Source organism: Nicotiana sylvestris, chromosome 2 (genome assembly GCF_000393655.2).
Source record: "Nicotiana sylvestris chromosome 2, ASM39365v2, whole genome shotgun sequence".
Lineage (NCBI taxonomy): Eukaryota > Viridiplantae > Streptophyta > Magnoliopsida > Solanales > Solanaceae > Nicotiana > Nicotiana sylvestris.
Window position 1 is genome coordinate 208,670,186 of NC_091058.1, and position 12,782 is coordinate 208,682,967.

The 12,782-nt window shown below is 34.1% G+C and overlaps 1 protein-coding gene across 1 annotated transcript; it reads left to right on the forward strand.

The window, feature by feature from the left end:
• Positions 1-9,315: 9,315 nt before the first annotated feature.
• Positions 9,316-11,883, forward strand: LOC104236697 (small ribosomal subunit protein eS26x). The gene is made up of 5 exons (XM_009790680.2): positions 9,316-9,392; positions 9,488-9,580; positions 10,958-11,042; positions 11,130-11,263; positions 11,631-11,883. The coding sequence occupies exons 1-5, from the start codon at positions 9,390-9,392 to the stop codon at positions 11,697-11,699; spliced, it is 384 nt and encodes a 127-aa protein (XP_009788982.1). The 5' UTR covers positions 9,316-9,389; the 3' UTR covers positions 11,700-11,883.
• Positions 11,884-12,782: the final 899 nt, after the last annotated feature.

Genomic DNA, 12,782 nt, shown 5'->3' on the forward strand with positions numbered 1-12,782 from the left:
GGAATCGCTCGAACCCCTGTCTGTTTGGTTGCACTCTGGATTAGTTTCTTCTTTACATTGTTGAGTATTTCGAGTTAGACAAGTTCAGTGGGTGATTGTATAAAACTGTGATCGTTTGATATTACTGTAGATTCAAATTGTCTTATTAGGTTATGTTTGATTCTTTCCTCTCCGTTGCCAATCAGTTTGTTGCATATGAATTTGTGATATTACAATGTTTCATTCATTTTTAGGCAAGTATTGGTTTAGAATTATGAATGCAGTCAGTTATTCCCATATACATGTGCATCTTAGCAGTTTTATATCAGTCTGCTATTTGATCTAATATGAGTTCTAAGTTCGAACTGCTAAGTGAATTTGAATTAAATTGGTTATAGCTGATGTAGTTTGGTGATCAATTAGGAATCAACTTAGTTATTTGATTAAGGAGATTGGTTATAGCTGATGAGGTACAAGGGATTGGACTAGGACAGTAAATCACAATAATTTCAGGGGTAGTTTTGGGGTTTTAAAGTTTGGCAAAATGGTCTTGCTAAGTGGGCTGCCAGTAAAGCACTTAATTAACATTAAACTAATGCATTTGTTTAGTGCTAATGGGAAACAAAACATAATGGTAGGGGAAAGCTTAAAAGGGATTGATTAAAATATGTTGTCCATGCCTGTTTGAACATTAAATAAGGAAAGGACAAGGGATAATGGGGAAAAGAGACTCTAGTGGAATTCTAAAAGAGATCATGGGCAGAATTAGTTTCTTAATTTTGCCTGAGTGCTATTGAGAGGATGGCAAGGCCAGTGTTTGGGTATAAGTGGAGGGACTTAGGACAGAACTGAGCAGACCTTAGAAGAGAAGAGCAATCTGAAAAGAGAGAGTAAAAAGATAAAGGAAGAGAAACAGACAAGAAAAAATATATTATCGTTCCATTGAGGAAGTTTCCTGATTCTAGTTCATCTAGGATTAAAATAGCTTAAGTTTTCTTGGTATTGTTGAGTAACTGAAGCTTGAAAGGTACAAGAATATGATTTCAAGTTGAATCTGGTTTGTTCGACTGAGTTGATTGGTTATCTGCTTGGGTTTATTGATTGCTGGGGTTGATTCTTGGATTCTTTGGTGTCATTTGTTTTCTGAAAAATTCTCCTATTGTTGTTGTTAAACCCTGCTGGATTGGCCATTTGCTGTTGCTGTTGCTGTTTGACTGACCCCCTCATTTTTTGGTTTATACTTCAACTTCCAGGTACACGACTCGAGACTCTATGGTTGTAGCTTCACATGATTGAAACATAAAATCAATGAAGATTGACCAAATGTCTTCTGTTGTTTTGTTTTAAATTGATTCGTTGTCTGTGATTTGAACTTGGACTCTAGTTCCATTGTAAATTAGTTTTGTAATCATATGAACTAGATTCGAACAGGGCTGTTGTATAATTTGAACTGCAATTGGATTGTGTTAACTATCATTTGGTACAGACTGTTAGGTAGTATGAGAACTTGTGTTCCTTATTAACTGGGGATTTGCATGTTCGATAGCTGTTATTTTGAAAGTTTTTCTGTGATCCGTTTATTTTGCAGTAGATGTTAGTTGCATTTTGAGGACTGAAATAGGGATTGTTGTAGTTAAGGTAGTTGTACTGGGCTGCACCAATTGAGTGAACTATTTGAATTGGTCATAGGTAATCTGGTTGTTAATATGAATACAGGTTGATGCACCTTCACCTAAAGCCAAAGCTTGTAGTAGTTATATCAATCATCCACTTAGTTAATTGTAACCTCATATGATTAATTACCTTAAGCATCAATTGATATATTAGCTTGAAGTAGTATTTTCAAATTAGTACAAGAATGTTAGTAAACATCAGAATGTGCGCGTCTATTAGATTTATCCATTAAACCTGATAAGTTTCACTTAGTTATTAAGGTGTTAATCTGATCATCAACATCTGAATAATGCATCAGAACAATTGTTAATTGGTCATTTGCTCAATTTGAACTATCATGTTTGGCTTAATCACGTAGGCTTAACCATTCCTTTCCCCACCAAGAGGTGTAATCTCCAGATTGATAAACGTGCAGCCCAGGTCCCATTTTATGACTGTATGCGTTTGGACTTGGGCTGAGATATACGGATGGCTAGTTTCGAAGCCCGATTTTGGCTTTAGTACATCATCACCAATTAGTCTGCTCCAACCCCGAAACAAATCGATTAGGACATGTACTTGTTTATTTATTAGAGATCAACAAAAATAGAAATCATAGTTACCTTAGGATCTTCCCTTTAAAATAAATAATAGATGAGATGAGCCTCGCCAAATAAACGCATAAATTGCGAGGCCCTCAATAAATGGTTAAAAATGAAACATTTAGAATTCGGGATGGGCCGTTTAGTGAATTTCACGGCCCTCCCCAAAGATAATAATGCGCTAGTCATTCTAGACGCGCTTTTAATAATTTACTTTCTTAAACTCGGGTGCACATTTATGTGACCCAAATCCATATCTCAACAGAGTTGAAATGTGTCAATAACCACGGGTGCATTGATGTGACGTGGTTCAAGATGTATTTTCACGACGTTGCAATTCTCGTTAAAAATAATAATAATAAAAGCAGTAAAAAGTTAAAATTTGCACATAGGTTCAACATGTATTAAAATCAAATAAATAAGCCGAATATGACAGTTGAGCGACCGTGCTAGAACCACGGAACTCGGGAATGCCTATCACCTTCTCCCGGGTTAACAGAATTCCTAACTCGGATTTTTGGTTCGCGGACTGTAATACAGAGTCAATCTTTTCCTCGATTCGGGATTCAACCGGTGACTTGGGACACCATAAATCTCCCAAGTGGCGACTCTGAATCTTTAAATAAAATCCCGTTTCGATTGTCCTTTAATTGGAAAAACTCCCTTACGCCCCTGCGGGCGCAGGTAAAAAGGAGATGTGACACACATCACACAAAAAATTCCATGTTGGATTATGGAGCTCTTGCATATAAACTTTCAGCATATTATGATGGAACTCCAACACATTATGAAATTACAACATATTATACTGGAATCTCATATGTAAAAAAATTCGAACTCCAGCATATTATGTTGGGATTTTTTTGGATTTTAAAGGTGTTTTTGTTCACATTTTATGTTTACATAAAAAATTGGCTAAATTTCGATTACTTTTAAAACTGGGACTATTTTTAAATTACTAGTTATAGATATAGTTATTTTTGATTTTTCCCTCCTAAAACATATGAAAATAGAAGGAAGAATTAATTTATATAGTCGTCTATCCATCCGTTTAAATTAAAAATAGCTTAAAGATGTATGATATATGTATAATTCATTTTTAATATATGTATAACCATGTATAAACAATGCATACCTTATGTATACCGGCAAGGAAATTCTTTTTCAAATTCATTGAAAGGTAAGACTTTTTCAATTCGCATATCAATTCCACCTCTCGAGTGGGATTCATCCGACCTATTTTTTTTTTTTTGAGTAAAGTACTTTGTTTACCTCAAAAATACGAGTAACAATTAAATTTGATTTATGGTTTTAAATTTACGTGATTTAGTTCAATACTAATTAATAACCAAGTAATCTGAAATATAAATGAAAAAAACAAACAAAACCAAACCAGAATGTAGGCCAGTCTCGACCTCGAGCCAACGTGACCTCGAGATGGATCAAGAATAATAAAGCTAAAGGACAATTTTGATGAACAATGAGTGAGAAAGTAAGAGGGTATATTCTTTGCCAATGATTGATGATGTTTACAAATGATTGGGGATCCCTTTATATAATAGCGGAACCCTAAATAAGGTACATTTTTATTTACAGTAAAGAATCTTATTGGGACAACTGTCTAACTACCTAGTACGGATTCGTACAAATCTATTCCAGTATTTACGCCATGATCTCGGGGACGTGGCATGAGTCTTGCTCATTCTGTTACAAATCCGTAACGGCATTATCTAGGAGTTAGCATACTCGGCTTCGATACTCATCGCGCACTTTGATTTAGGGTTTAGGGTTTAGGGTTTAGGGCGGGCCTTGCACTTTGTCTTCGAGCTCAAGTCTGGTCCATTGAGCTCGAACTCGATCTTACCTGAACTCGGGCTTTAGGCAACCCCTCGAGCCTGGAAAATTGAGCATACCTGATTTCGACCGTATACACACTTTAAGCTAAAGAATAATATAGGGATGATTGAATGCAGAATAGGATCAATAATTGTGAGCACGTGATTTTTGCCTTACGAAAACTACTCCAAAATAAATCAAAAAATAAAATAAATTTCTTTTACTGTGTAATTTTTGAATTTGCGTGGTGTTAAATACTTGTGTTATGTCCGTAAGTGTTTACTTTGTCATAATAAAATGAAAAAATAAAATAAAATACATATTGCATGCATATAGGATTTAATTATGCATTTAAAAGATAATTTAAATAAAATCACAAAAATATGCAATAGTTCTATTTTAAATATTCCACTGTGTGATTGATGTCTTGTCTATGTGTTAAATAATTGTTATAGAGTAATTAATATATTTTTGAAGTTAAAATTGTTTTATAATTAAAATTAGAAATTTAAATTAGAAAAAATGAAAAAAAATGTATATATATACAAAATCGGACCTGGATTAAAATCCAGGCCCAAATGAATTAATTCCCCCCCACAGCCCAATCCAGATGACCATGTCCGGTCCAATTCAGCTACGCCAAACGACGTCGTTTGGTGATCATTCATCAAGGGCCGTTAGATTAGATCAATTTAACGGCTGAGATACACTACCCTTACCCGTAACCCGACCCTTTGACCCAATCCAGGCCGACCCTGAACTTAGACCAAACGACGACGTTTGGTTAAGTGGATTGATCTCAACCGTGCATCTTAATTGATCCAACGGATGAGATCAATCCACCCCACCCCTATACTTAGACCAAACGACGACGTTTGGTTAAGTGGATTGATCTCAACCGTGCATCTTAATTGATCCAACGGATGAGATCAATCCACCCCACCCCTATATAAGTTCCAGACCCCTACCCCGGCCCCCTAACTAAACCCCCCCTCTCTACTGTTCATATCATCTTCCTCAGACCCACCCCTAACCCTAGCCGCCCTAGGATCCCACCGCCTGAAACCCGGCGGCATCAACGCCGCCGGTCACCAAAATAACACCCTAGAATCCCCTGAACATCCTCTACACAAATCTAACATTGGTTTCCTTCGAATCAGGCCCCAGCTCTTCGAATCTTAAATCGAAGGTTGGCCTGAAAACCTTATCTTCTCCGGTGACCTCCAAAATAACACCACAGTTTCTCCTAAATTCCCTCACCAAGGATCTGTTAGTTGCATGGTTCGAATCATACTGGAACTACTCGAATCTTCATTTGAAGATTCGAGTACAACCTGACCTTATCCCAACCTACTTCAAACTCACACCAGTTACCCCCCTGACCTCCCTCGTGCCTAGAACATCTTTGGTTTCCCTCGAATCTAACCAGAAATGAGTAAATCCCAAATCGAACTTTCAAGAACCCTAAAAATACCAGACTTTTGGATTCTGTCCAGATTGAATAAAGATTGAGGTTTAATCGACCTTAGTCGAAGTATTTTCAGTGGAAAATACTTCGACTAAGGTCTGTTTGATTTCAAACAAAGTCCAAATCCAAGTCGAGTTGAGTTCAGTTGAATTTAAAGGTTCAGAGGTAATTTCTGTTTCTTATGTGCATTCTATGTGTATTCTATGTTCGTTTCATTAGTTTGTTTAATTTTTCATAATTTTCTAGTCAAATTTTGTTATATTGTCCCCTACCCGTCAACTTGATTCTAAATGTGAATTGTTTCTGTTGATTGTGATTATGTACAATGTGTGTAATCGACTCGATTAAGTTCGTCGATTAGTTGTATTATGAATCTTGCTTTTGGAAATGTTGACTGAGATAGCCTGTTTTGAATAGATTATTTTGTTATAACCAGTTAATTAGTTATTGTTAAGCAGTTAGTTCTTGTTTAATAAACCAGTAAATTCAAATGAATGCTGTATATGTGTTGATTTCTGAGCATTGAGTTTCAGGGCATTGTCAGTATATTGACAATGCTCCTGTATTTGTTTATTTTTTGGTTCAGTTTTGAATCTCAGTCGAAATGATCCTGCATATTCTGTGTAATGTTAGTGGGTATTATTCAGGTTCAGTATTCAATTGAGAATCATCTATCTTAATTCAACTCTTGTGCATAAATGTGATGTACTGTCTTTAATACTAGGACTGGTTATAACTGTTAAAGCAGACTTTAAAATCTGTTTTGCAACATATTCTGATTTTAGTTTAAGGGCTGTAATTACAGAAGGATTTCAGGTTTATTTTAGAATGAAACAGTAGGGTAATGTGATAGTGTGCTTTCAATAATATGATAGTGGCTATAATTTAAGTAATAATGGGGAACAAGGGATAATGGGGCTGCTGAAAAACAGGATAAATAACACTTAGTTTTAAATTATTCAAAAGTAGTTTTAATGGAAAAACTTTCTGATTTTAAAGGAGAAAAGGGTCCATCCAGCACTAAACTGTATAGGACCAGCCCTGTATAAATACAGGGAGCTGGACAGACTGAAAGGATCAGTTTTTCAGAGAAGGAGTCCTTCAGAAGAAAAATAGGAAGAAGAAAAAATAGGAAGAAGAAAAACAGGAAGAGAAAAATCTGATTTGAAAGGAAAAAGAAATCAGATTTTAATAAGGAAACTTTAGGCATATTTGAGATTGAAGAAATCTGATTTAGGAGAAAAAAGAAAAAATCTGAAAAACAGAAGATTTTAAGAAAGAAAAAGAAAGGAGAAAAAGAGAGTGTGAAATTGAGGAGAAAAAATCAGATTTTAAGATCAGATTGTAAAAAGAAGGAAAAATCAGATTTAGATCAGATTTTAAGAAAGGAAAGAAGAGAAGAAAACAGAAACAGAAAAAATCAGAAATAGGAATCCGAAACAGGAAGAAACTGAAAATCTGAAAAAATGTTATCTTTCTAGAATCTGTCCGTTGTTTTTTTGTGGATATTATTCAGTCAGAAAATCTGAAATCTTTCCTTCAAGTTTCTGTCACTATTCATCTGGGTTAACGGGTCTTGTTCAGACTTGCTGTGTTATTGGTATATTCTGCTGGTTTTGTTACTGCTGCAACTGTTGAAAATTTACTTCTTCTACCTTCATTTCCATGTACTTATTTCTTAAATTCTATGTTGGAAAGAGATTCAGCATGACAAATCAATGAAGCTTGAATTGTAGTTCTATTTTTCCATTTATCTAAGTTTGTTATTATAAATTTCAGTTTTCGTTTCATGTTGTTTCATATAGAAGTATGCTTGACATGTTAATTATCAGTTGATCATTCTTTTGAAATTCATATAAGTGTTGTAATAATATTACCTATTCCAGAATTTCATTAAGGTACAGTTATGGTTGAATTGTTAAGATAGGGAATTTGGCATGAAGTTGACTATTAATTAAGTCTTACGACATTGTTAGATAGGTATAAAGTATTATGGAAATATCAAGAAAATGAGTGGTTAGTGTATTTCGATTATTTGGTTGTGGATTAAGGCTAGATGATGATTGGTTGTATTTTATTCATATATGGCGTAGTAATGATTATGGTTAACATCAATAGTTGGAAGTTACATTAGTATCCTCCGCTATGTTTGCAAACGTCAAAATAGGGCGAATAATGTTGTATGCAATATTACTTTATTAAGTCAATTAGGTAGATTTGTTCTCTTTCTTAAAATAACAAATGGCCTAGGAATTGTTATAATGTGAAAGTTAGTAACAAGGGTTCTCATAAATTGAGAATCCAATCGGTTTGATTATATATATCTTACATTTAATCATAAGCATAATTAATTAAAATAATTTCGCCTATTAGATTAAAAACGAGTATATGAGAATAAGTTGAGATGTATAATCATAAATTGCCACACTTTATATCAATGGTAATTAGAAATAGAATTTGCACCTAGTAAATAATGAAAATTCTTGGAAAATATTTCCTTCCTTTATGAATCATTCATTTTCAGTTTCATATGCAATTTATTCTTTGGCATATATATATATATATATGTCATATTTGTTAAAAAAATAGTATTAATCATATTTTTATTCTGTTCTTTGAATTTGAATAGTTGGAATGAATATAATTTATACTCGGAAATTATAATCAACGGGCAACCTTTAATAGATTGCGAATTCTTTTCAAAGAATTTATAGGCCTCTAAAATGGGAGTTTCTCATGATTTTCACATAAAAAATATATGAATATAATAAACAATTTGTGGAAAATCCCTAAACCATTACAAATATTTTGCGCAATTAGGGATGCGTTCGCGTACCCTGATTATATTTTTAAAAGCAAATTCGGATTATGCGTACGCGCAATTTCGAGCGAATATTTAAGAAAAGGATTTTTCCAAAGGCGTTAAATCAATTTCATAAAAAAAAACGAGATGTGCGGTTCAATATTTAAGAAAAACAAATATTCTTGATTCAACACAATTTCGAAAAAATGATTGCTTAATAAATATATTATCAAAAGTTATTGTGTACACGTACGCGTGACACAATTCCGCATTTTTAAATTTATAACACGAATATACGTACGCGTAATTCGATTCAAAGAAGGGTCCTTAATCACAATAAGTATAAGCGGTAGTAAAATTACGTAATAAAAGTATATTTAATAAAAATCAAGATAATTAAGCCAATAATAAAAACAGTTAAGCGACCGTGCTAGAACCACGGAATTCGGAAATGCCTAACACCTTCTTCCGGATTAACAGAATTCCTTACTCAGGATTTCTGGTTCGCAGAATAATAAACAGAGTCATATTCTCCTCGATTCAGGGATTAAAATTGGTGACTTGGGGCGCTTTAAAATTCTCAGGTGTCGACTCTTAAATAATTAAATAAATCCCGTTTCGACTGTCCTTCAATTGGAGAAAACTCCCCCACGCGCCCACGCGGGCGCGGTAAAAAGGAGGTGCGACAATAATCACTATCATTATTCACGAGCATCAAACAATGGGAAAGAAATGAAATCAACACTGGGTTTCCATCTCACAATATATCTTCTTTTATCATGCAACACTGAAACTTGTCGTACCATATTTTTTACAGATACAAAACCTTTCCAAATTCTTTGGGTTAATTCTTCCTCTCTTTTTGCAGAGAGGCCTCAAAAAGGCCATTTGTGCAAATGCCCCATCCTTCATTACCGAATGGGCCATTTTGTATTGGGCTTTCAACAAGCCCTATATAAAACATCTCTCTGTTATACTTCTCATTTCGCAGAAAAACCCTAAAAAAGTAGAGCCGCAGAACGCTCAGAAGCTCTCATTCCAAACGAAAATGGTAGAGAATTTTTTTCACTTTGCTTCTTTTTCAATTTATTTTTTCTCTTAGTAATCCACTGAAGTATAATCTCTCTCTCTCTTTTTTTTTTCCAGACTTTCAAGAGAAGAAACGGAGGTCGTAACAAACATGGACGTGGCCACACCAAATTTATTCGCTGCTCTAATTGCGGCAAATGCTGCCCAAAGGTCATTTCCAATTTTCTATTTATTGAATATCTTTTTCAATATGAATTCAACATATGGATCCAGAAATTTATGTTAATGGATGTGGCGTATCACGTACTATTTTTTTTGTGATAACATATTTATAATTTTAACATAGATGTTTATATTTAAATAAAAATTTTGTGATTATAGTTTGTCTGCATACCTTAATATTAATTACTTTGAGCGTGATTTTTTCATATGCCTTTTTGAATTGTTAATCATTGTGACTTATAGTACTTTTTATTTAGTTTCCAAGTATGCAGATTTTATTTCAAAAAAGTTTATGATCTATGTCTTAATTGTCAAAATTAAGAAGTATGATGCTCGAAATCCTAACTACAACACATAACTGAGGGAAAGAAAGAGATATATGCATGATGAGCTTATTGTAGAAGTATGATTTAAAATTTTATTGTTTTGATGTATATATTGTGGGGACTAATGTGTTCTAATTTTGGTACTCTGTCTGCCTGTCTGGTATGTGAAATCAGGGCAGATGTAGAAGGTAACTTATGGATTCACTGGAATCCAATACCTTTTGTTTGTACTTTGTATATATGTTAAAAAAGAAATTTTAAACAAGTATAAATAATATCAAATGAGCTGTGGTAGAATTCTCAACTCGAACCCAAACCTGAACTGATAATGTTCAAATCCTTGATCTGCCTCTTGTGAAATCTAGATTCTTGCTAGTTAATGCTGTGTTTGGAAGTAATTTAATATGTATTTTGTGTATCTAAATAATGATTAAGAGGTACTCTTGGGGCATTGTATTAGTTAAAGCTGAAATTCTTGGATATATATATATGGAAGAGGGATAATTGTGAAAGTATTTGCCCGTGATGTTTTCCTTCGTCAACAAGGAAAATTGGGGATAAAATTGAAAATGACTAGGGATCTCGTTCATTGCAGCTATTGATTTAGTAGAAGACATTTTAAGCCTTTTTTGCTAAGATTCAGTGATGTTTTGTGTTACCATCAGCTACCTACTGGGCTTTTACCTAAATAGCCGCTCACCCAACTGCCTCAACTAAAAATAGTCGGTCGATGTGTAATATATTTATAATCCATGTATATTATGTGTACAATAAGTGTTTAATACATCTATACTGGCTATTAAAGGTAAAGACTGAATTCAGCTGACTATTTGCGTAAAGATCTCGTCATTATTTGCGGATGATAGTTAGACAATTATTATGGTAGTAGCCAACAATAGATTCTTGTAGCGCTCCTATACCCCTTGATTTTGCATTGATCTTTGTAGTGCAATCATCCATTTTTGTATAAATACAATACTACTTTCTTCTAATATTTTGCAACTTACTGTGATGTTCCTTAAACCTGATTGATTTTCAGGACAAGGCCATCAAGAGGTTTCTTGTGAGGAACATTGTTGAGCAAGCTGCTGTACGTGATGTTCAGGAAGCTTGTGCTTTTGAAAGTGAGGTTTCTCAGAGCAATTATCTAACTCTATGTATTGCACAGTAGTTTGCTTATGTTAAATAACATGAGTGCGTTTTCTGTTCAGCGTACACTCTTCCTAAGCTGTACTTGAAGATGCAATATTGTGTTTCATGTGCAATCCACTCTAAGGTGGTCAGAGTTCGTTCTGTTACTGATAGGAGAGTTCGTGAGCCCCCACAGCGTTTCAGGCGCCCAAGGGTATGTTGTCCTCGTTGTATTATCTTCATAGCTTTGTTAGATATTTTTCTTGTGTTGAGATGTGCATTTTGGTGACGAATTAAACTTTCTGCCTCTGAAAGGAAACCTGTTTACTGTACATGCTGTCCATTTTGTCATTTGATCTCAAAACCTCATTTGGTTATTCACCTATACACATCGAAACTATCTTCTTTCTCTAGCGTGTTTAATACCTGGAGTGTATCAGCATAATATCAGACCCACGTATCACCTATTTGTCGTTTTCTATTTTTGTAGATAGTACTGGGGGTTTTTCTATGAATTTTGCTACTTTATGTTATTCTTCTGCTTACTTTAAATTTTTGTGTCTTTTCTTTTGTTATTCCAGGATGATCTCCCAAAGCCAGGTCAAGCTCCACGCCCCACTGGAGGAGCCCCTGCTGCACCTCGCACTTAAGTTGATAGGCTTCAGGTTTTAGTTAATCTGATTGTTATTTTATCTGTTATATGTCGTGGTTTTGACTGTACTGTTTTCATTTAGTTGATGGGACCATTTACCATTTTATGGAATTGAATTTTGAATGGAAAACTGAGATCTAAATTTTCATAATGGAATGCTTTTAAGTTTTGACTTCTGATAACTTAGACATCACATCTGTCTCATTTGGTCCAAGTGATTATTGCTTCAATTCCACAAAGTGAGTAGACTGATTCTCGTTCTATTGTAATTTGTAACTTGAATTGTTTACCTCTATGTTCTTGGTCCTCTTCGACTGTTTTGCTCTGAAATACATCTCATCTGCGCTACGAATGATATGAGTATTAGAACATCACTAAGATTCTACATGAAGAAAACATCAAAAGCTTGTTACTTTGAAAAGCCCCTAACCAAACTTATGTTGTAAGATAATAACTGATTAAACTATGTTTGTTTAAAGGTTTTTAATCAATAAGGTTGGGAAAAAAAGAAACTAAAACGAAGGTCTATACTGCAGGAGAAAGCTCATTGCACTAAAATTATGTTACTTTTGCACTTAAATAATTCGCAGAATTCCGTGAACAACTTTTTAGAGCTGGTATTTGAAATATAATCATTTTAAATAGTTGAAAAATAGGCACCAACTTTAAAAAATGTGGCAAAAATAACCACATGAAAATTTTCCTGGATTTCTAAGAGCCCGTTTGGACATAAATTCTTTCACTTTTTTTCAAAGTAATTTCACTTTTTTCCGAAATCAGTGTTTGCAATTTTCAGTTGAAGATGAATTTTGAAATTTTTCGAAAATTTGAAAATTTTTAAAAAGTTGTTTTTCAAAATTCACTCGTATCGCTTATAAAACTTCAAAAACAACCCAAAATTATATTCATGTTGAAACACAACTCTAATTTCTTATGTCCAAACGCCCGCTAAGTACCGCAAAAATATCCATACAATCTTGGAGTAGTCCAAGACCACCATGTTCAGGGTTTCTCTACTTGCTTTTTTGGTACCTAACTTGGAAATTTCAGCCGAGCACAGCTTTCAACCATATAATATGTA